The following is a 27,025-nucleotide window of genomic DNA, read 5'->3' as shown; positions in this document are numbered from 1 at the left end:
TGGGCCTCTCCTACCATGAGAGAGCATCGAGGATGCTGGCTTGTGTGGTCTCATGTGGTCAGAAGTCAAGAAAATCAGTTTTAATTTTGGTGGCGTCTAATTTTCAGTTCCATCTATGGGGCTTTGACCTGTCCTAGATATGTGGGCATAGAATATACATAAGCAGTTATCTGCCTTCAAAGTGATTGTATTCCCCAGAAGTAACTAGTCCAACTTGCCATCAACCAAGACACACATAAATCAATACAAACGCCTGTAAATACAACAGAGTCACAATAAGTGATAAAACCCCAGACCAAACCCATTGCTGTTAGGTCTATTCTAACTCATAGTGACTCATTAGGAGAGAATAGAACTGCCCCAGAGGGTTTCCAAGGAGTGGCTGGTGGATTTGAACTGCCAACCTTTTGGTTAGCAGCTGAACTCTTAACCACTGTGTCACCAGGGCTCCCAATAAGTGATAATGGGTGTTAATAAATAATGTTTAAAAGTACTTTAAGGGGGTGAGATAGAGTAGGTTGGGATTCTGTTGGAATTGGGGAGATGGCATGGGATTAATTAGGAAGCTTATTGGAGCAAGTTGCAAAGATAAAAAGGAGGGGAAGATGTGGTACAGCTGTCGTTTGAATGAGGGAGACTGTGCCTGCCTGTGGCACAGCTTGACAAATGAGTACCAGAGAAATTGAAGCCACCGCCAATGATTAGAGTGAAGCACTTAACCTCCCTGGGTCTCAGTTCTTCCATCTGTCAATATGGAAAGCTGGGCACTGAAATCAAGGGAACGTAGTGCAACACTTTGAGTTCTTCAGAAGACAAGCATCACCATCCCATATATCTTTGGGTTAAGGAAAATCTATTATTTGGAAGAAATGCCTGTGGCACATGACACTTGATTTGCCCAAAGCGCCAGTAAGTCAGATGTCTTTTGGGAAAGAAGCAATCTAAAGCGTATGTATTAAAAAATAAATAAAAATTCAAAAGATAGGTGTTCAGAGTCTTCCAAGTCACACACTTCTCTTTGGCATCATATAAACATCTTGGGCTCAGACCAGGCTAAGGCTGTAGAAGCCCAGACCCAGATCTCAAATGACTACCCATTTCTTGCATCTTCTGCTTGGCGTCAGTCAGTCACAAGGGGAATCAGATGTTGCCTTGCCAACATGACCGATATGTTTCCGGGGAAGATATGTTTATGTCTTGGTCGCTGTTTCTGTGATGTTCCATGTTTTATAACCTGAGTCTCCAGGAATGTTTCCCACGGTTGTCCGTCGTTCCTTATCGCTCATAACCAAACATGGCAGCTTTAAATAGTGTGGTCATTTTCCTCGGTTTCACTCGCTGTGATATAATCAGGTATAGATTTCTGACATTGAGCATCTAATGGGGTTTCAGATTCAGAAAGCAACAATGCAATTTTTTTTTTCTCCTGGCTTTTTCTCAATTGAGAGATACAGAGGGAAATAGTCATGAGGGATAGAGTACATGGAATGCATGTACATTTGTCTGGGGAAAGTGTGGACCAAGCTAGTAAACTCTGCTTCAGGAGATATGCAGGCAGGATCAGCTCCTTTATCCCCTTCTGGACTCTGTGTACTTATCCTGCACGCTCTGTCTTCCTTCCTGTGTCTGCCACTGGCACTTAAGATGATGAAGAAGACATGGTCAGCCCATGACAGACATGAGAGTGACTAGCTCTGGGGACTCCAATTCTGCTCTTAAGTCCTTTGCTTCCTGTTAGAGAATTTATGTCGCAATGGCCCAAGACATCTTCAAATAGTCTTTCCCCCATTCCTCCCCTGTTCCCCTTGGTTACTAGCTTGTCTCCAGTTATTTCATTTTTCCAGTTGAATCACCCGAGTTTTCTATGCAGACCAAGCATGGATATACCATGAGTCAGAAAACAGTTGGCATCAGAGGGCAGTTCTCTGGTCTAAGACATACTGGGAAAGAACATCAGTTTCAGAAAGACCATCCTAAAGGTCACTGCCACATGCTGAAAGGCCTCAAGGCCAAGAGCAGCTGCCTCATTGGCAGAGGGTAAGCTGTTTACTTCTCTGAGCACCCACCGTGCTGTTGTCCTCAAATGGAAGTATAAAATTGTACCCCCAAGTGGTTCAAGAATGTGCCTACTGATGCCATAGCTGACTCTCAGAGAAGGAAAGTCCTCCAGAGAAGAAACTGGAACTGCTCCCCCCAACACACACCACCATGATTGCAGCCATGCAAATATAGCAGGACCCCCAGCAGGACCACGCAGAGCTGTCTCCTTCCCACCTGTCTCAGATGCCGCTATCATTACTTGGAATTTCTGAGCATGTTCTCCCTGGCCAACCATCCTATAGATAATGAAAGCTCAGAAAGCTGGTAGCTCAATATTGGCGTAGAGAGTTCCCCTTTGTGTTTCTGGGAACCTGCATAAAAATGACAGACCTTGATATAGAACTGTATCATGATGGTAGCTTGTGCCATGACCAATATGACATTGAGCTTGGAAGTTTACCTGTTCATAGAACCCCAGAGCTTAATGCTGATTTTCAGTCTCATCCATGGACTACCCAGAATCTTGGAATCATAGAATCACAGCATTTTCAGTTTAGAATGGTCCTTGAGGAGCATTTATGCCTGTGGTTTCATAGGAAATGAAAGAAGCAAGCCTGGTAGCAACAGGGAGCTGGAGAGACCATGCCCTCTCTACACTCTGCTCCAGCCAGTGTTGGCCATGTGGGAATTAGGCTCAGTGTTGCCAGAGCACCCTGTGTAAAAAAAAAAAAAAGCCAGAAATCTGAAGTTTTATGAGAAATTTCCTAATCACTTAATGCTGGCAACAAATAGAAAATTTTCAAACATGGCAGGATAAACAAAACAAATCTGTGGGCTGTGTCTGGTTCATAGGCCATCGGAACAACCTTTGAGCCTGGCTACAACAAAGACCAGAGAGGGGTGGGGACTTACCCAAAAGCACACAGCTAAGGGCTGAGAGCAGGCAAATTAACTTCATCCTATCATTTCATTTCATTTCCCTGCTGACAATGACTGGGAGCTTGGCTTCCAGGGATCCTATTCCTGGTTTCATTGCTGGCTTACGTGACTCCGGCTGAAGCGTATCCCAAGGCTTGGGACACACCATGTTCCCTGCAGCGTACTGGTACAAGCCCTGGCCTCTGAGTCAGAAAGTGTGCGTTTGAGTCCCAGCCCTTTCTCTTACAAGCTGTATAACCTTGGACACATGTCTTGACTGCCCTGGGCTTCGGATTCTTCATTAGTAAAATGAAAATAATAACCTGCGCCTCACAGGGCTGCTGTGTGTTTTACATGAGAAGGTCTATGTGTGGGTGACACCACCCTACAAACTCAAAACCTGGGATGTCTGTTGTATCAGGGTCCTCTAGAGGAAGATGTGAGTGGCAAAGAGGGGTGCTGTTGTCATACCCTGGCACTGCAGACAGCTCAGAGCCCACCCATGCCACCCTCAGGGGACACAGGCAGTACCGAGATTTCCTAACACAACACCTCCCTCACCCCAGGAAGTGATGGGTCCCAGCTTGTGCTTCTATTTATCTGCTGAGATCAGGGCTGGGCCAGGTATTTTGGAGTAGCCCCCTTCACACCTTCAGCCCCAGTGCCATTGAAACCAATTACCCAGAACCATCAGAGAAATGAAATCTTGGGCCAAACCCGCATTCATCCTACCCTCTGCCCTGCCTTGCTCAAGGACCATTTTGACTGATTCTGTATGGTGAATCTTGTTTTTATCTCCATTTCCAGGGGCGCAAACCCGGCTATTTCTCCTTCCTGGACCCATTTTCTCCGGGCGTCTGGCTCTTCATGCTTCTAGCCTACCTGGCTGTCAGCTGTGTCCTCTTCCTAGTGGCTAGGTACTGCCTCTCCCCGTTCTTGTCTTCATGTCGCCACCTAGTGTCTGGCCTCAGGAACTGCATGGGGAGGGATGGTGGAGTAGGAGAGGAGAGGGGCGGTTTGAGAAGATCCTGGAGCCAAACTAAGGGATGGGAGAGGAGCTGGGACCTGAAACACTCCTTGCCCAGCCGTCAGCCCCATGCTACCCATCCACCATCTACATGCCCATTCCCTCGTGTGCATACAGCAGGCAGGTGAGCTTGTCTGAATTTGCCTCTGCACCCCTGCCTCTTTCTCCCTCCCCCTCCCCCAGTCTCCATCCCCCACCCCCATGTGTAGCCTTGGGAAAGGGGGAGGGGGAGGTGTCAGGAAGGTCACTCTGATTAAGTGCTGGGCATCTGCCTGCCTTGGCGTCAGTCCTTGCCAGGATCTGCCACGAAGTGCTGAATGACAAGAAACAGCTGCAGATCTGGAACGGGGGACTGGAGGCTGCCCTGGCACAGATGAGAGGGAGGAGGACTCCTGTGCAGAGAGCCTGGCCCTTCCTCAGCCTGGATCTGCCTCTGAAAGCACAGCTGCCCACGTCGAGTGGTCACTGTGGAGGGTGGCAGGCAGCAGTAGGGCAGGGTGGAGAGAGGCGTTTGCAGGGAGTGTTGAGTTGAGACTAGAGGTCCAGAATAGGGTTAGGGGAGGGTAAACCCTCCCCTCTCCCCATGAGACCAAGGGCCTCCCCCAGGCCCTCCCCCGGGGGCCTCCCCCAGGGCCATGGAAGCACCTGAAGAGCATCCCTAGGCTCTGCCTCCCAAGAATGTGCACAGAGGGGAGGGTTGTCCTTGTCTGAGCTCAAGGGCTGTTGGACCAGCCTGGGCTTCAGGAGAGCCACCTTCCTCTCCAGAAGTGGTACAAGCCCTACTGGCTCACCATCTACTCACTCAGAATCCTACTCCCTGCTCAGCCCTCAGCTTCCTATAATGGAGGCCCCAAAGGGCAGTTACATTGGAGCAGAGACCTCCTCAGAATGAGCTTCTAGAAGCCTGGTGGTGACTCCGTTCCACCTTTCTCTTCACATGTCTCCTGTGCCTCAGTGGCAGAAGGCAGGTGATTCTACAGTACATATTCCACCTCTAGGGGACCAGATTCTCCCTACAAGCTGGTTCATTCAGTGGCTCAAAGGGGGAGCCCACGCTCTGTCCAGCTAGAAGATGGAGCAGTCGTCCCAAGCCCTAAGGAACTGCTGAGGAGGAGTTGCATCACCCTGCCTATGGAGATCAAAGCCAAGATCAGGAAAGTCATCCTGGGTCCACTAAATCCAGCCAAACAGAGACAGGCCTTGCTTACAACCCGGTAGCCTCCAAAGGCAGCAGGAGCGGCTCAGTACCACCTATCCCTCCTGGGCCTACAGGCATTGCTGCTGTCAAGTATCTGTTGTCAGTGAGAGCTGGTGAGATGTGAGGGAGCTAACGTGCTGTCTGACACTTCCCCTCTCCACATCACTGCACTGGCTGCTGCTGTTTCTTGGAAGCTGTCTCCCTGAGCCCTGGTGCCACTGTTGTGTAATTCACTCTTGCCCCTTTTCATTGAGTCCCTGTAAGTAGCATGCCGCAGCTCTCAGGTGACCCCGCGGCCCTGGTAATGGTCTCAGGGCTTGATCCCCAGATACACACACACAAGGCCGTGTCACCATGCCCATGGAAGCCTAAAGTGTTTCAGACCAGCCCTGAGGGGCCAATAGCCTCTCTTCCCTGCCTTCCAGACAGGCACACACAGCACCAAGAGCCATCTTTGACAAAAAGGAGGTAGAGAAGGCCTGACTTTGCAGCCCGTGGGTATTGCACTTACGAGCCTAGGAGATTCTGACCTGAGGTGGTAGTTTCCAAGTAGGGTTCCATGGAGTATGGAGGTTCCTGGGAGGTACAGAGACTTTGGTGGGGTGAGAAGGGGCTGGGCAGTCAGCTACAGGGCCCCAACCCCTCTACACACAGACCAGCTCCACTTTGATCTCTTACACATCGTACTTCTCAAAAAGACTTTAGAGAGGAAAAATGTTTGAAAAGTACTGATCTCAGGCAGCAGTTTCCAAGCAAACTGATGATCGGAGTCTCCCAGGAACTTTTAACAAGCTTGCATTCCCAGGCCCTGTTGTTTCAGACTCTCCAGGGATGGGGCTGGGGAAGCTGGGTTTCAGAAGCTCCTCAGGTCATTCCAACAGTCTGTCGGCTTGGGAACCTGGGAGCCACCGAGGGAGGCACCACTAGTGAGAGGCAGCTCCGCAGGACCCACCGAGGGAGGGAGCCCATCTCCTAGGACAGGTGATTCACGGGCATGAAGAGCTGGGCAGCATGGGTGAGTGTGTGGGCGAGGAGGAACTGTAGGCATGCCCAGAGCAGAGTCAGCTGAGCGAAGGACGAAGGGCCCAATGATGATAGCACCCTGCGAACACATCACACCTGCTCCAGGCACACGGTGCACATCATCACTCATCAAAGCTGGAGGCTTTGTGTGGGAGATGGCCTTGGGGCCACTGAGCAGAGGAGAGGAGGCATGTGCAGGGTGGGCAGGAAGGAAAGGGCATTCCAGGCCTCAGAGGCACAGCTCAGAGAGAGGCAAGTGGTGAGGCTTCGAGGGACGGAGGAGGGTGCTCTGCCTCATTTGGGGGCGGAGACCTTGGAGCCACCCTTCTCGACCCTGTCTGCCCATTGTCTCCACCTAGAGAACTTAAAAAAGATACACAAGTGTCTGGGTCCTACCAGGACAAATTAAACCAGACTCTCTGAGAGTGGAATCCAGGCATTGGCAGTTTTTTAAAAGCTCCCCAGGTGAGTCGGGTGAGCAGACAGGGCTGGGAACCACGACCTTAGAGACTGCTGAGGCCAGCGGTTTTCAAAGTATGGCCCCTGGACCAGTGGCATCAGCACCCCCTGGGAACTAACAAATCCTCACCCCTCCCCCAGACTTACCGAATCAGAAACGCGGGGAGTGGAGCCCAGCAATCTGTGTTTTCACAAGTCTTCTCGGGAATTCAGATGTAGGCTAAAGTCTGAGAACCACTGCTCTAGACTGGGGGTTTTCAAACTGGGCTTCTGTGGGACCCTAGGGTTCCTCCATGATCATCTTGGGGAACTGAGGGTAGCAGGACAAGCAGCTTCCCAGGCTCTCCACCCCTTGACACTCTCAGCGTCCGGCAGAGGAGCTCCATTTTAATCCACTTTGTGAACTGGAGTTTCACATCAGAATTTATCTGGAAAAAACAAAAATGTTCCTCTGATTATAGAAAAACAGTTTGAAAATCACCAGCCTAATCCAGTTGGACTTGTTTGACTGGTGGAAGGCCACGTAGGCAGTGGCTGAGCACTGAGGTGAGGCTGGATCTCCTCTCCCACCCCCCGGCACCTTCTCCCCCGGAGTCATCCTCTCCGCACTGGCACATGTTCCTTTTCTCCCACAGGTTGACCCCCTATGAGTGGTACAGCCCACACCCATGCGCCCAGGGCCGGTGCAACCTCCTAGTGAACCAGTACTCCCTTGGCAACAGCCTCTGGTTTCCAGTTGGGGGCTTCATGCAGCAGGGCTCTACAATCGCCCCCCGCGCCTTGTCCACCCGCTGTGTCAGTGGCGTCTGGTAAGGTCCCAGGCAGACACGGGGCCAGGCCTAATGTGGCAGGAACCAGGCAAACGGGGCAAGGATGCAAAGGGGATCCTTGGATGAGCCCTACTCTGGCTCAGCGGCCTTGTGGGAGGGCCCTGCAGCCACCTCCTTTTGAAACAAGCTCTAGCGGGGAGCTCGGCTACATTTTGCAGCCCAAGGAGGATTGTGGGCAGTGGGTGGGTGCTTTTTCTGCTGCCTTATCCCTTTCCCCTTCCTCTGCCTCTGTGGCCCAGATCAGGAAGAAGAAGGGTGAAAAAAACAGCCTTGATGTCCCTCAGCAAAGCAATTACAGCTTCTTGACCTGACAGCAGCCTGAGGTGGAATGGCTGGGCCTGCGAAGGCATATGTAGAGCGTGTCCAGGAAATCCCTGCTTGAAGGCACTCATGGCCAGCTGCCATGTTACCCACCCATCGGCTGTGGCCCACCCAACCACTGCCATAGAGTCGATTCCGACTTATAGCGACTGTATAGGACAGAGTAGAACTGCCCCATAGAGTTTCCAAGAAGCACCTGGTGGATTTGAACTGCCGACGTCTTGGTTAGCAACTGTAGCACTTAACCACTACGCCACCAGGGTTTCCAACTATGGCAGGGGTGATGAACTCTTAATCCCTCGGAGTTGGAAAGGACCTCAGAGGGCAAGTTGATGGCAAGCAGTGCTACATCCTGTCTGCAGGGGCAGTCGGCCAGCCGTAGCCTGAAACCCCTTCTCCTCTTGGTTCATCCAGAGCAAAACGAACTTTGTCAGAAGATTCAGTATGTGGGAAAGCGCTTAGAAAACTTGAAAGTGCTATGTAAATGTATGGTCTCAGTGTCCTGGGGCTTCATGATAAAATACCACAAAGCGGGTGGCTTTAAACAACAGAAATTTCTTGTCTCATAGATCTGAAGGCTGGAAGTCCACATCAGGGTATCGGCCATGTTGGTTCCTTCTGAGGCTCTGAGGGAGAAACTGTCCCCTGCCTCCCTCCCTCCCAGCTCCTGGCAGTCCTTGATGTTCCTTGACCTGTAGATGCATCTCCACAGGGATCTTCCCCTGTGTCTCCTCTTCTATAAGACACCACTCAGAAGAGAGTAGTGATAACTTTGATAACTTCTCAAAGACCCTATTGCCAAACAAGTTCACATTCATAGGTACAGGAGTTAGGATTTCTGCATTTTTTTTGTGTGTGTGGGGGGGACACAATTCAGTCCATAACATCTACGAACTAATAATTATTGTTAGATCATTATGGGGGAAGGGGGAATATGTTAAAATATATATATTTTTTTAAAAAAGAACAATTGTGCTCATGAGGAACCTTTACATAGATCAAGAGGCAGTTGTTCGGACAGAACAAGGGGATACTGATTGGTTTAAAGTCAGGAAAGATGTACATCAGGGTTGTATCCTTTCACCATACCTATTTAATCTGTATACGGAACAAATAATCTGAGAAGCTGGACTATATGAAGAAAAACAGGGCATCAGGATTGGAGGAAGACTCATTAACAACCTGCGTTATGCAGATGACACTACCTTGTTTGCTGAAAGTGAAGAGGACTTGAAGCATTTACTAATGAAGATCAAAGACCACAGCCTTCGATATGGGTTGCACTTCAACATAAAGAAAACAAAAATCCTCACAACTGGACCAATGAGCAATATCATGATAAATGGAGAAAAGATAGAAGTTGTCAAGGATTTCATTTTACTTGGATCCACAATCAACAGCCATGGAAGCAGCAGTCAAGAAATCAAACGACGCATTGCAGGGTAAATCTGCTAAAAAGGACCTTTTTAAAGTGTTGAAAAGCAAAGATGTCACCTTGAAGACTGTGCTGCACCTGACCCAAGCCATGATACCTTCAATCGCATCATGTGCATGTGAACGCTGGACAATGAATAAGGAAGACCGAAGAAGAATTGACGCCTTTGAATTGTGGTGTTGGTGATGAATGTTGAATATAGCATGGACTGCCAAAAGAACTAGCAGATCTGTGTTGGAGGAAGTACAACCAGAATGCTCCTCAGAAGCAAAGATGGCAAGACTGCGTCTTACATACTTTGGACATGTTGTCAGGAGGGATTAGTCCCTGGAGAAGGACATCATGCTTGGCAGAGTACAGGGTCAGCAGAAAAGAGGAAGACCCTCAGCGAGGTGGATTGACACAGTGGCTGCAACAATGAGCTCAAGCTTAACAACGATTTTAAGGATGGCGCAAGACAGGGCAGTGTTTCGTTTTGTTGTATGTGGGGTCACTAACAACAACAACCCATTGCTGTCGAGTCGATTCCGATTCATAACAACCCTGTAAGACAGAGTAGAACGTCCCCACAGGGTTTCCAAGGAGTGGCTGGTGCATTCCAACACTTGCCACCAGGGCTCCATATATATATATGTAAAGTTCCCAATCTTCATTTAAAAATCCACTGTTAGGTTTTGCTGCCAGAGAGTACAGGACTTACAACCCTGGTTCTCCCCCCTCCTTCTCAGCCCCATTTAAGCCAGTTTGAAAGGAAAGTCGTATTTCTACCCCTCAATACCTGTGACCTGGGGCAGGGGGGTGGTCTGGGCAGAGTTAACTGAGGAGCCACTGCGGCCGATCAGAAAAAAAAAGCCCAAACCCATTGCTATTGAGTTGATTCCGACTCATAGTGACCCTATAGGACAGGGTACAACTGTCCCATAGGATCTCCAAGAAGCAGCTGGTGGATTTGAACTGCTGACCTTCATTTGGTTAGCACCCTGAGCTTTTAATCACTGCACCACCAGGGCTCCCTGGGGCTGCTACGGAAGTGAAAACTTCCCTGAAAACTTTTTCCCTGAGAAGCAATAACTACAGTAGGACTCGAATGGTTTGGGCAGGTTGTTCACCTATTACCAGATAGTACAGGGAAGTCCCCGATTAGATCAGTATGAAGAACTGGGTCTCAGGTCCTCAGGATAAGGTGCTATCTCAGCAGGGACAGACACAGAGCTCCCTCGAAACCCAGGAGATCTGGGCAGACCAGAAGACAGGCTGATAAGAAGTCAGCTGCAGGTTTTGATCTCTTTCCACATGGGTTTTTTTTTCCCCCCCAGAGGATAGTTGTTCCCCTGCAGTGCAGGAGGTCCCTGCTGCCTGGTTCATCTCTGCCAGCTCCCCACCCAGCAGGAAGTCCCTGCTCTGAGAACTTCAGTGTCGCTCTGCTTTAAATATCTGTCCCCATGGCTTTGTTCCTTAGCTCCAGAGCTTTGTGGGTGGCTCAGCACTAATGAGAACCCGCCACGTCAGGCTATCAACAGTCCCTGACCCAGGCTGTTACTGTGCCCTCTGCCCTTTGGAACTCTTCATCATTAATTGAGGACCCTGGTTTTGTCAGTTCCCTGAGGGTGGGGGGATCTGAAGACAGGGCCTTCATGGCCTACCTTGGCCTCCTCACTCAGAGAAAGAGACAGAAAACACCATGTCGCTAAGAAGAACACCAGTTTTACAGCTGATAGTGCTCCTTTCACACAGGAGCAGGGCTCCACTAACCCTCCCCAAGAGCTTGGGTGTGATTTGCTTTCTGACACACTATCACTAAGCTCCCCTTGTGACCAGCGGCATAAATAGCCACATGGTTGCCCAGGGTAGAAGCAATACCAGAGTGTAGCCATGGGGCTGAGGGAACTGCCCCAGCCAACGCTGAGGTCATGTCCACACCCAGCCCTCATTAACCCAAGACACTAACCAAGGGAGCTGTGCAGCTTCAGAATACCAGCCTCCTCCTGGGTTATCACACCCGTCCGGGTCCTCCTCCAGGGCTAGTCACGAGCAACAGCTTCCAAGTAAAGGGTAAGAGCTGAGGCAGGAGCAGCGAAAGCAGGTCTTAGTATGGAGGGACACATGGCACTTATAGGTGATCAACAGAGATGGCAGCAAGGAAGTGGCCAAGTGATTTTTGCCTGATACTCAATCTGAGGGTCTTTCTATGTATCTCTGATATCTCACATTCATACAATACTTTATAGATGATGAATCACTAATGACATATTACCTCATTTGATCTCACAACTCTCAGAAGATAGAGCAGGCATCGTTATCCCCATTTATTAGACGATAAAAGAGCTCAGAGGAGTGGCTTTCGATGTGACAATGTGACAAAGCCAGAACTCAAAACCAGATCACCTTACTGATGGTCTAGCCACAGTTCTGGTGGTCTGGAGGATGGTTGTCCCCACTGAACTGGAGGATGTCCCACGGCTTCACTGCTGGGGAGGCAGCTGCCAGTAGTTTTGGACATGGTGGCAAAGGGGACAACAGGACTTCCAGCTTCTTGAAAATCCATCTGGAAGCTGCTGGCTGCTGAATCCTGTGGCAAACAATGCAGTAGTTGGAACATCTTCATAATGAATAAAGCCTCATTAATTCAGACTCCTCTGACTCAGAATTGGTGATTATCTACCCTAAATTGTGCTTAGGTATAGCTTTGAACCACTTATAAACAAAAGAATTGGGATGCAAATCCATTCTGTTGACCAGATGGTAGAAGGCTTGTTTAACCTACTTAAGTGAACAAACCGTTTTTAATGGCTTTATCATCATATGCTGCCTGAGCTGCAAAAAAAAAAAAATTATTCTAATTTAAGTGAGTTCTATCCACTCAATAAAACAACCTCCTGATGTAAAATACCATGACCACTGTAAGAGTATTTTCTAATTCCAACTTTTCAGCAGTTCAGAGGTGTTTTCACCAGTTATTCTTAATTAAAGAGTCTCTGAGTCTCTACTGTTATGGTTTGCAGACCTCATCCTAAAATACAAATTTATCAGTGTGTTACTTGGCAAGTTACTTCATTTCTCTGAGCCTCAATCTCCTCGTCTGTAAAATTGGGAGAAGAATTTTACCTCTCTGAGATGTAGGGATTCCATGAGATATGGTACATGTCTCCTGGTAGAGGCTTCCTAGACTGCAGTTCTCATCTAAAGGTTGGCTTCATCACGAAGAGGCAGAGGGAGCCATCCCAGCTTGAGCTCCCCATCCTTAGCTCATTTATTGGTACTTCTCACAGGATCCCAAGCTGTCTCATGCATGGAGTATCTCTCTGTTGAATACCCCAGTGCCGTCAAGTCGATTCCAACTCATAGTGACCCTATAGGACAGAGTAGAACTGCCCCACAGAGTTTCCAAGGAGCGCCCAGTGGATTCAAACTGCTAGCCCTTTGGTTAGAAGCCATAGCACTTAACCACTACGCCACCAGGGTTTCAACCCCCAAACCACCTCCTTTAGGAAATCGAAAAACAAAAGAATTGTCTTCTTCTAGGCAACCCTCCCAAACAGTTCATTTCCGTTGGCATCATATGTCCTGCCTCCTCTCTGTCCCCCTACTAAGCTGAGAGCTCCTTCAGAAGAGAGATACCTGGTCTCTCACATGGACTGGGGATGGGGCTAAGACTCCTGGGAGTGCCTGGGCAATGATGACTCCCTGATCTTTTCCTGCACAGGTGGGCCTTCACGCTGATCATCATCTCATCCTACACGGCCAATCTGGCAGCCTTCCTGACTGTGCAGCGCATGGATGTGCCCATCGAGTCAGTGGATGACCTGGCTGACCAGACTGCCATCGAGTATGGCACCATCCACGGAGGCTCCAGCATGACCTTTTTTCAAGTAAACCCCCTTTTGTTGCTCACAAACATTGAGAATTGAAAGGAAAAAAGTTGGGATGTTTGTCCTCTAGAGAAAAAAAGTCACCTCTCCTGATCCTGTTACCTCTTTTGAACATTTAGTATTTGTGCACATGGGGCTCATTTATCTCCTGCTCCACAAAATAGCCCTGGAGTAAGGTCCTACAGGGACAGTGCCCCAAGTGTTGTACATAGACCGTTGGTGGCACTTGAGATAACATTAGGTACAATGTGGCACAAGTATTTTTTAATTGCAATAATCTCATATTTATTTTAATGGGATATTGTGTGTGTAAACACACATATATTCAGTATATGCATGTTGTTGTTAGTTGATTCTGACTCATGGTGACCCGTGTGTGCAGAGTAAAACTGTGCTCCATAGGGCTTTCAAGGCTGTGACCTTTTGGAAGCAGATTGCCATGCCTGTCTTCTGAGGCATCTCTGGTTGGTTTGAACCGCCAACATTTCAGCTAGTAGTCAAGCACGTAATTGTTTATACTACCCAGGCTACTATATGTATATGTACATGTATGAAACCAAACCAAACCCATTGCTGTTGGGTCAATTCTGAGTCATAGCATAGGTATATAATATATAGATACATATATACACGTAGGGACACGTATATACATGTACAGGTGCATGTATACATGTACAGATACATATATACATGTATAGATATATAGAGAGAAACCCTGGTGGTGTAGTGGTTAAGAGCTACAGCTGCGAACCAAAAAGGTGAGCAGTTCAAATCCACCAGGCACTCTACTCAGTCCTATGGGGTCGCTATGAGTCGGAATTGACTCGATGGCAACGGTTTTTTTAACAGGTTAGATATATATACATGTAAGTATATATGTAATCATATCTATTACTTCATGAGATGAGGCTAACATTATGCATTTAAAATTTAAAAAGTGAGTCAAATTTTATAGGTAGCAGTCAGACAAAACAAGATTAAAATAATCTTTAAATGATTGAAGTTTGAGAAAGATTAGATTAAGATGATTTGATTTGATTGATGGCTGACTTACTAGGTCTCAGGTAGTGACCCTGTTGGCTTCCTTGCAAGGCTCAGGAGAAGGCACTGTCACAATGGTGACAGATGAATTGATCAATTGATCTCCAAGGCTGACAGAGCCAGGCCAGACAGATGAGCAGTTCTCATATCTTTCCAAAATCTCTAGGCAAGCAAATTTCCCTTTTAGTGACTTTAGGTGGGCACTCTCAAGGTATCTAACCAACCTACTGCCCAAGAAGTTCGTTTTCACGTGAAACATGCCTAAGACTTCAGTTTTCTATTTTCCATACAAGTCTCAGTGCCTGTTGGCCCAGAGATCAGTGAAAGCATCGTCCAAACACAGAGTTTGAATAGGTCCCCAGAATTTTCTAGGTCTCGTAATTATATGTAAAACAGAAGCCAGTGTTCCGTATGTGGAGTCCTGGTGGCACAGTGGTTAAGAGCTTGGCTGCTAACCAAAAGGTTGGCAGTTTGAATCTACCAGCTACTCCTTGGAAACCCTGTGAGGCAGTTCTGCTCTGTCCTACAGGGTCACTACGAGTCAGAATCAACGCGATGGCAACCGGTTTGGTTTTTATTTTTGGTTACTTATGTAATTGATAAAATGGTTTAGTATTGGTAGAAACAACAGCTCACACTGCTCCTTCAGATGATGTCACTTTAAAAGTCTTGAATGAACGTGAGTTCACTGCCCCCAACCCGAAGAACAATGAAGGGACCACAAGTATAATTCCAGCTTTTCTATCAGAACGTGGAGGCTGGCAATGGAAGACCTGTCCAGGGTAAATGAGGCAGAACCTCAACTTACCCAATCAGTAGGCAAAGTTTACAGTACCTGAGGATGCTGTTGCTCCTTCATCTTTCTGGTAAACATATAAAATTTATAGCTGCCTCCTCCTGCTGTGACGTAAATGTTCTATGACCCCAGTAAACGTTGTGAGCTCAGAGAAGCAAAGAAAAAAGGCTATTGAATACGAATGAGTTGAGTAACAGAAGGGTCAGAATTTTAAGACTCACCTTGACTCCTTCTCTTTATAAACCAGCATGTCCTTTCCCTTTTCCCAATCTTGCTTCCTTTTGTTCTTTTCCCAGAATTCTCGATACCAGACCTACCAACGCATGTGGAATTACATGTATTCCAAGCAGCCGAGTGTGTTTGTGAAGAGCACGGAGGAGGGAATTGCCAGGGTGTTGAATTCCAACTACGCCTTCCTTCTGGAGTCCACCATGAATGAGTACTATCGGCAGCGAAACTGCAACCTCACTCAGATTGGGGGCCTGCTGGACACCAAGGGCTATGGGATTGGCATGCCAGTCGGTATGCAGGAGAGGGACAGCCTCTTTGTGTAGCTTCACCCAGGCTGGGTCAGGGTAGGAAAACCATCGGATGCAGTGGTGAATTCCACAGCCCCTGTTTCTAGAGCCAGCTTGACAGTGACTTTAGGTTGGCAGTCTCAAGGTCTTTTTTAAAAGCAAACCCATATGCTTTTACTCGTCATTGATCAATATTCAATCCTTAATTATTAAGGGGCTATTGATACCCTCCCTGTATCCCTAGTGGCACAGCAGTTAAGAGCTCGGCTGCTAACCAAAAAGTTAGCAGTTGGGGCCTACCAGCCGCTCCTTGGAAACCCTGTGGGGCAGTTCTACTCTGTCCTACAGTGTCGCCATGAGTTGGAATCAACTCACAGCAATGAGTTTATTGATACCCTTGATAGATTTTTTAGACCTTTTGTTCCTTCCCTCTCCTGCTTCCTGCCTTTTGGCCATTTTTCAGTTGATTGACATCTCTACTAGCAGTGGGAAGGAGAAGGAAGCCAGGGTAAAACTCAAATGAATTAATTTTGCTATTTGTTAATGTCCCTGGTGAAAAGTTTGCTGCAAAAAGAACTGACATGATTAGATGAGATGGCTTTCAAATGATTGGTGGCTCTCACTGACCCATGCACTCCGGGCCAGCATGGATAACTGAGAACAGGCAGCAGGCCTCTGGTATTTATCTTGCTCCTTGTGTGCCAGTCTGTGTTGTTATGGGAGGGTAAAGGGGTTTGGCTTCCAGAAACATCCTCCAGCTGTGCATTTTAAAGGACTTTTAACCTTCTGGCCTTCCCCTGCTGCAAGTGTCTCCACCAGAAGATGAGAGGGGAGGGCCTATTTAGCTACTTGTTGTGATTGTGGAGGGGAGTTTCAAACGTCTCCCAGGTGATTCTAATGTACACACTCCCCTATTGTCATCCTTCCCCTCCCCGCACATGCTATTAAGAGCTCCTGTCATGTACAGTTGTCCTTCAGCAGGGGAAGAAGGAGGAATTGAGCCCATCAGATCCTGTGAGGAAATTGATACATAGTATAAGCATTTTTGTAGTTATATTACACATCTCTTCTATTGATCTTTATGTAACTCAAAGATCTATAAGTGATAGAATTCACTTAAACCTGTGGAGTATAAAGAGCATGGGCTCCAGGTCAGGCAGACCTGGGAATGAATCCTGGTTGCCCTCTGTGGACCCTTGGGTAGGTTATTTAATCTTTTTTGAGCTTCGGTTATCTCACTTAAGTTTCTAACACCTACTTCATAGGGTGATTGAGAGAGTTAAACCTAATAATCTGGTCAGGTGCCTTAACCATAATGTCTCACACTTAGCCTGTCTTGGGGAGTATTCATTCTCTTTCCATCTTTTCCTTTCTTCCCTGTATCATTGATAAAAGCGAATAGCTTCTTAAAGACTGATCAGAAACTAGGCCAACGCAAGCAGTAATACGGTTCATCCTCACACGATGTGAATTTTGACAGTAACAGTTCTGTAAACTGGAGGCCTTACTGGGGCACTTGTAAACCTCCATACCTTCTCCTTGCCATCATATTTCATCGATGTCCATTAATATCACAGATGATGGGTCCCTTTGAGAAATTTGTTGGCTGACATTTTGTTTCAAGATGGTGGAGTGAACTACAAATTGAACTTAAGGTGCACCTTGATAATACTCTTAGCAGCTTAGCAAATTTAACCTGAAATGTCAAGCGCGTCAAAAGTTTTCATGGAACAAACCTACAAATTGAGGCAAAACAGACCGACTCTGGAAATTTTCATAAGTAACCAAGGAAAAAGGGAGGGAAACCCATTTGTTGTGTATCTGACATGCTGCTGTTTTCACCTGTGTTACCATTGCAGCTGCAAGGCAGATATGGCCGTTCTACTCTGTAGAGTGTGGCGCTGAGGTCAGAGCAGAGATGTCACTTGTCTAAGTTCACAGATTAAGTAGAGGAGCTGAGCCTGAGCCCAGGATCCTTGTCTCCACATCCAGCACTTCATTCACCAGACCATGTTGCCAGATGGGTCCTGCCAGCTAGACAGAATGGGCTGGGCAAGAGCGTGAGCTGTGGGCCAGCCTGGGTCCTCAGGTCAGAGGGGAAGAGTGCATTGATTAGACAGGACCGGGGTCCAGCTGAGGTTATGTCCAAGAAAGACAAGCATGCTGTCATTCTGAAGTGAGAGCTGAGGGCGTAACTATAGAATGAGCAGTAATACAGCTGGGCCTAGGAAGAGTAAGAGAAACAAAACAAGGAACAAGATCGAAGACTAGTCAGGTAATTTAGGAGCTAAGTAGGCAAACAGGGAGTAAGAAGAACAGTCCTCTCACGTGGCCCCTGGTGTGGTGTGCGTTTGGCTTGAAAATGTCTCGAAAGTGCCTGAGATGCCTGACGGGCTGAATAGTTGTCTCTGAACCTAAAATACTCTTTTGTTTCACCATCTCACGGTATCTGCTGAGCAACTAGTTCATATATCCATTCCCTGAAGATGAATTTTTAGTACTATTTTTTTTTTACTACACATAAGGAAACCCTGGTGGTGTAGTGGTTAAGTGCTACGGCTGCTAACCAAAGAGTCGGCAGTTCGAATCCACCAGGTGCTCCTTGGAAACTCTATGGGGCAAGCTCTACTCTGTCCTATAGGGTCGCTATGAGTCGGAATCGACTCCACGGCACTGGGTTTGGTTTTTTGGTTTGGACTATGCGTGAAGCTGGAGCCCTGGTGGTGCAGTGGTTAAGTGATCAGTTTGAATCTACCAGCTGCTCTGTGGGAAGAAGATGTGATAGTCTCCTTCCACAAAGACTACAACCTTGGAAACCCTATGGGGCAGTTTTACTCTGTCCCATAGGGCCACTAGGAGTCAGAATCAATTCCATGGCAATGGGTTTAGTTTATACATGAGGCAGAAGTCCCTGGATAGTACAAACAGTTAACATGCTCGGCTGCTAGCCAAAAGGTTGGAGGTTCAGATCTACCCAGAGGCACCTCAGAAGAAAGGGCTGGTGATCTACTTTTGAAAAACCCATCATTGAAAACCCCATGGAGCACAGTTCTACTCTGACGCACACACACGCGTTCACCATGAGTCAGAACCGACTCACCAGCAACTGGTTTTACACATGCGGTGCTCTGGATGTTCACTCAAGTTAGTTGCACACACACACTCAGTGCAGCAGGCGTGGGGTTGTGTGCCAGCATTGTTGTATCTGTAGTAGGGAAGGGTCTATCTGCGGAGACATGGCTGTCAGAGTCGGAAGACATCTGGGAGATGATCTAGTTCCTTGAGGTCCATGGACCGATAGAGTCAGCATCGCCTGGGAAAGAGTTGGATATACAGACTCTCAGATCCCACCCAGACCTCCTGAATCTGGATCTGCATTCTAACAAGGTCCCCAGCTGATTTCTGTGCACATTAAATGTTGAGAAGCACTCATCTGTTTGTTCCAAGCTTAGCCTTGTTCCTCTGGGGCATCTGCTCACATCAGGCCTTCACAAAGCTTGGGCAAGAAAACCCGGCAGCGTAGTTGATTTCCAACCTTTTGGCAGCTTCTTCTTAATGATCTCAGGCCTGAGCCTCTGCTGGAGCGTTGAGTTTTCCACGGTTTCATTTAAACCTGTTTTTGTGATTAAACCTAAGTTCTAGAACCCAAGCTCCTTGACCATGTTCCCTTAGAAAAATTAAAAAGGAATTGCTCTGAACAGAAGCCTTCTGTTTGAGGAGGCAGGAGGGGCTGAGGGAGATGGGGTGATGTATGTGTGGTGCCCTCAGCAGGCAGCTGTGAAGGTGGGGGGACTTCTGGTGATTGGATTCTCCACACTGATGGACAAGAGGAGGCTTCCGGCACTTTCCGGGATGGCTCTTCTCTCATTGGCTGGTGACTGCGCTGGGTAGACAGTTGTGAAGTGTAATGTAGTGAGAGCTATAGGTGCCTGAGAAATTAAATAAAGTAGAAAATAGTCAATGATTCACTGAGAGGATTGTGTCACAGAACATTTCTCTGCTTGGACTACTGGAGGCAGATGGGATGCTTGGCACCCACTTCCTGTGTGTCGGTAGACAGGCCATTTAACCTGGATAGACGGTTGTTTAACTGAGAAAGTGATAGGGACAGAGTGGGGATGCGGGTGGCACAACTGTCTGGTGAGCTGTTACCTGACTCATTCCAGGCTCAACATGCTAGTCAGTATGGAGAGAAGAGAAAGTAGAAAGGGCAGAGTGCCCTTCCACGAAGCCAGAACTCACTCCTCTCTGTGGAGATTCCTGAGACTGGCCAGAGTGGAGAGCCATGGCCCTGTGGGGACACCCCACTACATCTGTCTTGTCCACCTGAGGTTAAAGCGGATAGAGATTTACCAGGAAAGGGAGTGAGAGACACCTAAGTGGGTATTCATGTCCTGTGTTCTGACCCCTCCTGTGACCCCGCAGGCTCGGTTTTCCGGGACGAGTTTGATCTGGCCATTCTCCAGCTGCAGGAGAACAACCGCTTGGAAATCCTGAAGCGCAAATGGTGGGAAGGGGGAAAGTGCCCCAAGGAGGAAGATCACAGAGCCAAAGGTAAGGAGATTCAGGACCTTCCCCCTCCCACCCTAGAAGACCAAAGCAGCTTGTTTCTTGTGTGCAGAATTTCAGGTAATGACTTCTAGGGCATACTGAGAACCAGCCCTGGGAGAACCTGACCCTAAGATAAGGCTGTGGTCAGTCCTGTGCCAGGATCTTACCTGTTGGAGGCACCCAGTATCCACCTGATTCACAAGTCCTAGAGGCTCTGCCTGCACGAGGTTCCCTGAATCCAGCCACCTCTTACCCCAGCATCTACCTGGTCTGCACCCGCATCATCCTGTGATTGCCATAGCCTGCTCTCCTTCTCCCATTCTTGCCCCTCCACAGTGTGTCCTCCATCAGTAGCCAGAATGATTCTTTTCAAAATGCAAGCCAGATTGCAGCATTCCCTTGCACAAAATTCCAATGGCTTCCATCTCACTCAAGGCCATATGTGATCTGCTCCCACCTTAGACTCCGATTTTTCTCCTCACTGATAACTCTGGCCACACTGGCCTCTCTGTTCTCCAAGCCTCCTGGCTTGATCTCACCTCAGAGCCTTTGCACTTGCTGTTCTCTTTGCCTGGAAGGCCCTTCCCCAGACCGCCTCCTGGCTCACCTTCACTTAACTCCCTGAGGAGGCTCCCCTCAGACGAGTCCCTCCCCACCCCATTAAAATAACTCTTCACACCACATCCCTCCCCATCTCCTTAACCCTAATTTTTCTTTACAGCCCTTATTACTACCTGACATTATATTTTCTGTTTGTTTACTTTCCACCTCCTCTACTAGAATGTAAGTTTCATGACGGCAGGGGCGTTGTCTTCTTCACAGGACTGGCCACAGGGCCTGGCATGTGGATGTTTTATTTAATGAACAAACACGTGAATGTTAAGTTGGGTTGAATAGAAAGCAAGTGTAGCTGAGGAAAATTGCAGGTCCCTCACACCCAGGGTTTTCTGTAGAGTAACACACATCCTGGTTAGCCTGGGACAGTCCCAAATTACCTCTGTTCTAGATCAGTCAATGCCTGCTAGTTATTTTTAGAACACTTTTCATTCTCAAAAAAGTGTCTTGGTTTGGACAGTAAATCATATGGTCACCATACTAATCTACCACAGCCTTGCTGAAATATGCAACAGATTTACCTATTCATGGTTTCCCTCAGGAAGGCAGCTGAGGACTAAAATGAATGATATTGTGTGCATTACTCTGCTCAGCATAAGTGATTATACCTGGTGAGACAGTGAATGAGTGAAAAGGCGTCTCTAAGTGTCTCCTCATGGATCTCTATCCTGTAAGGAGAGGTCTCCGGAACACTGACCGATGGGGCCAGTCCTTTGTAATTTATATGTGAAAAGGGTGGGCTAGAGTAACTGCTGCTTCCTTCTCTCCGGGCACACAGTGAGGCTGCACACTTCCTGGCTCTCCACTCCCCAAAGGTCAGTGCCGTCCACGTGGAGGGCAGTGGACATTAGGGGGCATGGAGCAGGGGCAGACCTCCGCCTGAATCCCAGCTCACCCAGTTACTAGTTCTGGGTACTTCGGCATGTTATTAGCACTGCTGAGCCGGTTTCCTCATCTGTGGAATGAGGACAGTAAGGAGCACACCATTGGGTTGTTGTAAAGGTGGAGTGTGAAGTAGCACCAGGTGTGGCTCATAACAAGGGACCAGTTCTTCATACCTCTTAGGGACACACATCTGGCACCGTGCTGTGCCCCCCTCATAACCTCAGGGGAGTCTGATTTTGTCAGCAGTCTGCAGGGAGTTATTTTCAGGCGGCCAGCCAGCCAGCCATTCAGTCATCAGGGATGTGCTAAGTGACAGTGGGGTCCCCAGCACCTTGGGTAATACTCCTGGGAATGACAAAGTACTGTAGGCTTACAGTCGAGGATTTTAAAGTGATTTCTGAAAACACAGCCAACATACTTGAAGTGATTAGCAAAGAATTCTAGATACTATCCGATCTACAATCAAATCCTCAGGGAAGGGGTGTGTGTGAGATGCGGAGGAGACCAACTCTATTTGTTCAGAGAAAAAAGACTGGGGGGACATAGAGAAAATTACCTGGAAACTTTCGTGGATTGGATAGAACAAATTAGATGCTGAAGATGCCCAGGACCGAGTAGATAGGGAGGTGGGAAATAAGCACCTTGGGGAAAGATGTGGAGGCTGAAAGCAGTGCAGTGGGCAGGGCTGTGAGCCGGACGGCCAGTGTGTGGTCAGAACACACTCAGATTCTAGTCTGTGTTTCTCCACCACCACCCTCCCCCCCGCCCACACCAACAAAATAACATGGGTTGACGACAGTCTGAATCTGACTGGGCCTTGAAGAGTCAAACTATGATAAGGTTGTTGATAAGTTAACGTGTGTTAATGTTGTCAGGCCTTGCTAAAATGGTGAACGGAACTGGTTGTACTTACCTTCCTGAATGGCCTTCCCACCCGGGACTCCCCACTGCTAGCTGTACACGTCTCTGCACAGCTAACTGAACACACACAGTGATAGCAGGGGCACTGTGCAGGAGGGAGGCTGAGAAACAGCAGGGGATGGCCAGGGGCGAGGGATTCAGAGCAGCGGCCCCTGCTGTTAACCCAGCAGGTCTAGGCTGCCAGCTCTGGTAGGCTTCTAGTCTCTGTCCTTCCTCTTTCCCCCTAGCCTCAGATTTCCTGGGTCCTCCTTTCTTTTTTAAACTTGACCCCATTTGATCACTATCCTTGTGAGACTCACTACTGCATTGATCCCATCTCTCCTGTTCTCTCTTTCTTCCCAGACCTCTTAAACAAGCCACAAGACCTTCTTTTGTGTTTACTGGTTCTTGTAGCTGTGTTTATTTATGCATACTGCTAATCACTCTGGGGAAGCAAGTGGAGGGTAGTGAAATTGGCAAGCATGGGAAGGTGATGCGGGATCTGGGTGCCTGGCAGTTTTCATACTCAGGGACTCAGTTTAGTATCTTTTTCCCATTTTCGATGTCACCCAAAGTCCAGTGGACTTGCCTCCCACACCCTGAGAATAGAGCTCATGAAATTTATACCCCTCTGCATACCGCATTTGTTCTTAGGACAGCCACCAGGATGGTTCTCGAGGCAGTTTTGATAGGGGTCAAGAGTGTGAGCGTTGGGTCAAACGAACTCCACTACGCAGATGGTCTTGTTAGAGACAGTATGAAACATCTTTGAGCCTCACCTTCCTACTCTGGAAAATAAAGGTAATAACAGTAATGCCAGGGCTGTTGTGAAGATTGAATGAGGTAAATCACATTAAGCCCTTAGCAAAGTGCCTGGCACAAAGTAAATGGGGACTCATTTTGTTTTGAAATCTAGGCCTAATGGAGAAATTAAGGCACAACCAGAAGTCTGAATAGTGTCCCCAAGTCACAAGCGTGCCCCCCATCCTGGCTCCTTGAGGCTGGGTTGCTCTTCAAAACACACTTAGGACACTTACTTTGTGTCTATTGTGTCTTAGTTCCCCATAGACTACGAGGAACTCAGGATGTCGCATTCATTTTTGTATCCCGGTATTCAGCACATCCCCTGACATCAGTATTTGATGAAGGGATGAACAACAAATAAATACATAAGAGAATGAATAAATGAGAAAAGATCTGCAGACTAGGTGCCACTTCCCCTGTCCTCCCAAATAGGAAGTATTCATTACATCCATCAAGCACTGTTGTAAACCACTGCATACCAGGCAAGGTGCTAAGCTCTGAGATTATGAAAAGGAATAAGACATGACCCTGCTCTAAGAGGTTTAGAGCTCAGAGCAAGGCACACATAGTAGTTAACACAATTGTACTATAGAGATGCTTTAAGAAAGTGTGTGAAGCCCGGAGAAGGAAGTGATTAATTCTGATGAATGGCCAGGGAAGGTTTTACAGAGACATTTGGCCTGGACCTTGAAGTATCCATTAAGTGTCATTGCTTTAGGAATGTTGGAGAGCAGAATTTGTTACAATCAGAAATTGGTTTGAATAAGTAGGACGAGGAGGGGGTTAAGAAAGGATTGAAACCGGGGTAAAGGCATCTGAATGGCAAATCAGTATGTCTCAAGCTCCCCCAGGGAAGGAAATAGCAGAGGAGACTGGATGTATGCTCTTGGGGATCTGCTGATACAGACTAAAGCAATCCAGCCTGCTTAAAGTCTTAAAGCCCGTCTCCTTAAAGTCTTCTGTTTTGTCCTAAAAATACATGTGCATGTTGTATCTTACTCTATAATACAGACACATTTACTTAATGTGAAAATGCTCTTCCCACCCAAAGTTTAGGTAAAATTAATGTTCCCAGAAAGATGCCCCATAGTCGTCTCGTAGCTTTGCCTGTGCCTTGGTACACCCACAGCACACTGATCCGAGTTAGAGAATATTGGCTGTGGACATCAAGGTTCTGCGGAGAGGCACCGTCTGAGGAAAGCAGTCCGTATTATGGAAGTCTCAGTTCTCAGTCAAAGTTCTCAACTTATTTGTGGCATTCATGGTCCCAGAGGAGAGCCATTGCCTCAGGAGGAATAAAAATTCAAATTATTGGCCCTAAGTTCCAAAATAAGTTCTTACAACTCATAGCAGAGGCAGTGTTCTTAGAAGTTGAGAGATTTTATTTGGTAGAGAAGGTATTTTGGGATGCGCAGGTTAATTCTTCAAGGAAGTTGGGCATAAAATTTACACTACAAGTTACGCAACTGGTAGAGAGTGATAAAACAGTAGTAGAGCCAGGCCATCCAGTCTCTAAACCAGATAAAAGAATACCTTGGCTGGAGGAGGGGAGCGTCTGAGACGGAAAGGATATGTTAGAAAGTGGTCGTTGCTGTCATTGCTGTTGCCATCTGCCTTCAAGTCAATCCAGACTCGTGGTGACCCCAGGCACAATGGGATCAGACCATTGTGATCTACAGGGTTTCGATTGGCAGATTTTCAGAAGGAGATTGTCAGGCCTTTCTTCCTAGCCCATCTTAGTCTGGAGGCCCCACTGAAACCCGTTCAGTATCAGAGCAACATGCAAGCCTCCACTGACAGGTGGTAGCTGCACTTGAGGTGCGCTGGCTGGCAGTTAAACCTGGGTCTTCTGCATGGAGGGCGAGAATTCTACCCCTGAACCACCACTGCGGTACTAGAATGTGGTGATTTCCTGAGACGGAGGTGGGTAGATACAACTCCTAGATTAGCTGGAGATGTGGAGTTTGGCAAGCTTCCGAAACATGTCATGCCACAGTGGAGTGGAAGCATGAGAGATGGCAAAGTGGGCTCAGTGACAGGCCTGAGTTTCCCGGGCCCCAGACAGGGATACTGGAAGTCCAGATGGAATCTAGCATAAGACTGGACACCTACTCTCTACCCCATGCCATGACATACAGCTGTCCTCCTTCCCAGCCCCAGATCAGAAATACATCCTGGGGAGAGGGGGAAAGGAGAAAACCCTGCATTTAACTGAGTTTAAACCTGAAATGACTGAGAAGCCTCTATGTTTTTGGCAGTCAGGTGGCAATGGAGTTTGAGGTAGAGATTAGGTTCATCTGTAGAAAAATAAAGTTATAATTTTTGCAGAGTTATTGGCTTTGGAAACTCTCTCTCATTCCCCAGAGCTTTAGGCAGGCTGATCAGACGCCTGCAGAGTTGAGGGTGGATGGAGAGGGAGATCGGCTCCCAGGGAAGATGGAAGAAGTGAACAGGAGGCTTCTCTCCTCTCTGCGCTTTGGGACCAAATGTTCCCTGGCACAGAGAAAAGAGCCGAGCAGATGAAAAGGGAAAATAGACAGTGGAACTCATCCTGTGGAGGTCCCGAAAGCTTCACAAGATGCTCAGGCTCTATCATCCAGCCACTGTGAGCTGGCCTCTGTGCGTTAATCCTCTGCAACCAGAGGGTAAGCTGTATCAACAAGCGGGAATGCCCAGGAGTGAGGCTGTCTGGGAGATGTGATGCAAATCACCATAAAGCCAGGGATTCGGTGGCCATCCCAGCCACAGTAGCTAGTGCCAGTTTAATGCAGTGGCTCCATTTGTGCCATGGCAGGAGCCCAAGCAAACATTATTCAGAGAGGCTAACAGGCTTCCCGGCCACACGAGGCTCCACGTGACCTTCTCCAACCCAAGGGAGAAGCGCCGGCCTGGCAGAGGAGGCGCCATTGCTTGGTTTCTCTCTGGCAAATTAGCCACCCAGACTTAGGGTAGATAACCCACTGCTCAAGGGACCGCCTAATGTGGCAGAGCAACAGGACCAGTACCACCTGAAAGACGTCTTCCTTTAAGTCTTTAAATGGCAGCCAGGGGTCGAGCAGGGGGAACATTCTTTTTCCTTGTGTCTCAAATTGAATAGAGGGCAGTAGTTTGAATTTGCTTTCCCAGGCAGCTCCTAGGTGATCTTTCTTTTTCTGATTCGAATCAGCTGGCTTCCACATGCACCTAAAGAAATGAGAATATGGAACAGGCAGAAAGGAATGGGGACAAAAAAAAATTTGTCTTTCAAGGGGGTCCTTTTTTCAGAGACCTCTGAAAGGAGAGCAGCTCTGGGCACTTTGGTTTCAATTAGCATGTCCCAGACAATGCACAGCACCTAACACAATCCTTTTCTACTTTGTTATCCTATTTAAATGCGAGATGTTTCATAGGAACTGGTGCTTCCCCACTTCTAAGCCAATATTACAGCTCGGACATCGCTGCCAGATTCCAGAGAGGAATCTTAGTGTTGGGGCGACTCCACCAATCCCGAGTCTTTTTGCCAGGTCTTATTTGGCTCTGGTAAGGGCCATGGCGTTACCCCTTCTCCCCATTTCCCTTCCGGCCTGCAGCTCAGTGACCATCTACCTTCCTAAGCAGCTGAAAAAAAAAAAAAAAAAAAAGAAATGGCAGATTGTGTGGAAGACTGGAGGATTACAAAAAAAAGGAGCAGGCTTCATTCCAAGCTGTTTCATTTTCTTCTGCCTTCTCTTTGCAAAAAAAAACCCTTGTTTTATGTATTTATTTTCTGCTCAACTCCTATAAAAAGAAATATCGCTAGCCACTCACAGATGCGGG

General features: G+C 47.8%; 1 protein-coding gene across 1 annotated transcript in view; it reads left to right on the top strand.

Annotated features, from left to right (window-relative positions):
• GRIK4 (glutamate ionotropic receptor kainate type subunit 4) overlaps positions 1–27,025 on the top strand; it is a 363,160-nt gene that overhangs the window by 325,470 nt on the left and 10,665 nt on the right. The window contains exons 13-17 of the mRNA XM_003418197.3: positions 3,766–3,875; positions 7,301–7,474; positions 12,955–13,120; positions 15,254–15,479; positions 19,901–20,029. Coding sequence (XP_003418245.2) covers positions 3,766–3,875; positions 7,301–7,474; positions 12,955–13,120; positions 15,254–15,479; positions 19,901–20,029 — 805 coding nt within the window. The remainder of the gene's footprint in view (positions 1–3,765; positions 3,876–7,300; positions 7,475–12,954; positions 13,121–15,253; positions 15,480–19,900; positions 20,030–27,025) is intronic.

The sequence above is a fragment of the Loxodonta africana genome, chromosome 15, assembly GCF_030014295.1.
Source record: "Loxodonta africana isolate mLoxAfr1 chromosome 15, mLoxAfr1.hap2, whole genome shotgun sequence".
In the NCBI taxonomy this organism is placed as follows: domain Eukaryota; kingdom Metazoa; phylum Chordata; class Mammalia; order Proboscidea; family Elephantidae; genus Loxodonta; species Loxodonta africana.
This window is presented reverse-complemented; position numbering and strand designations above follow the sequence as displayed.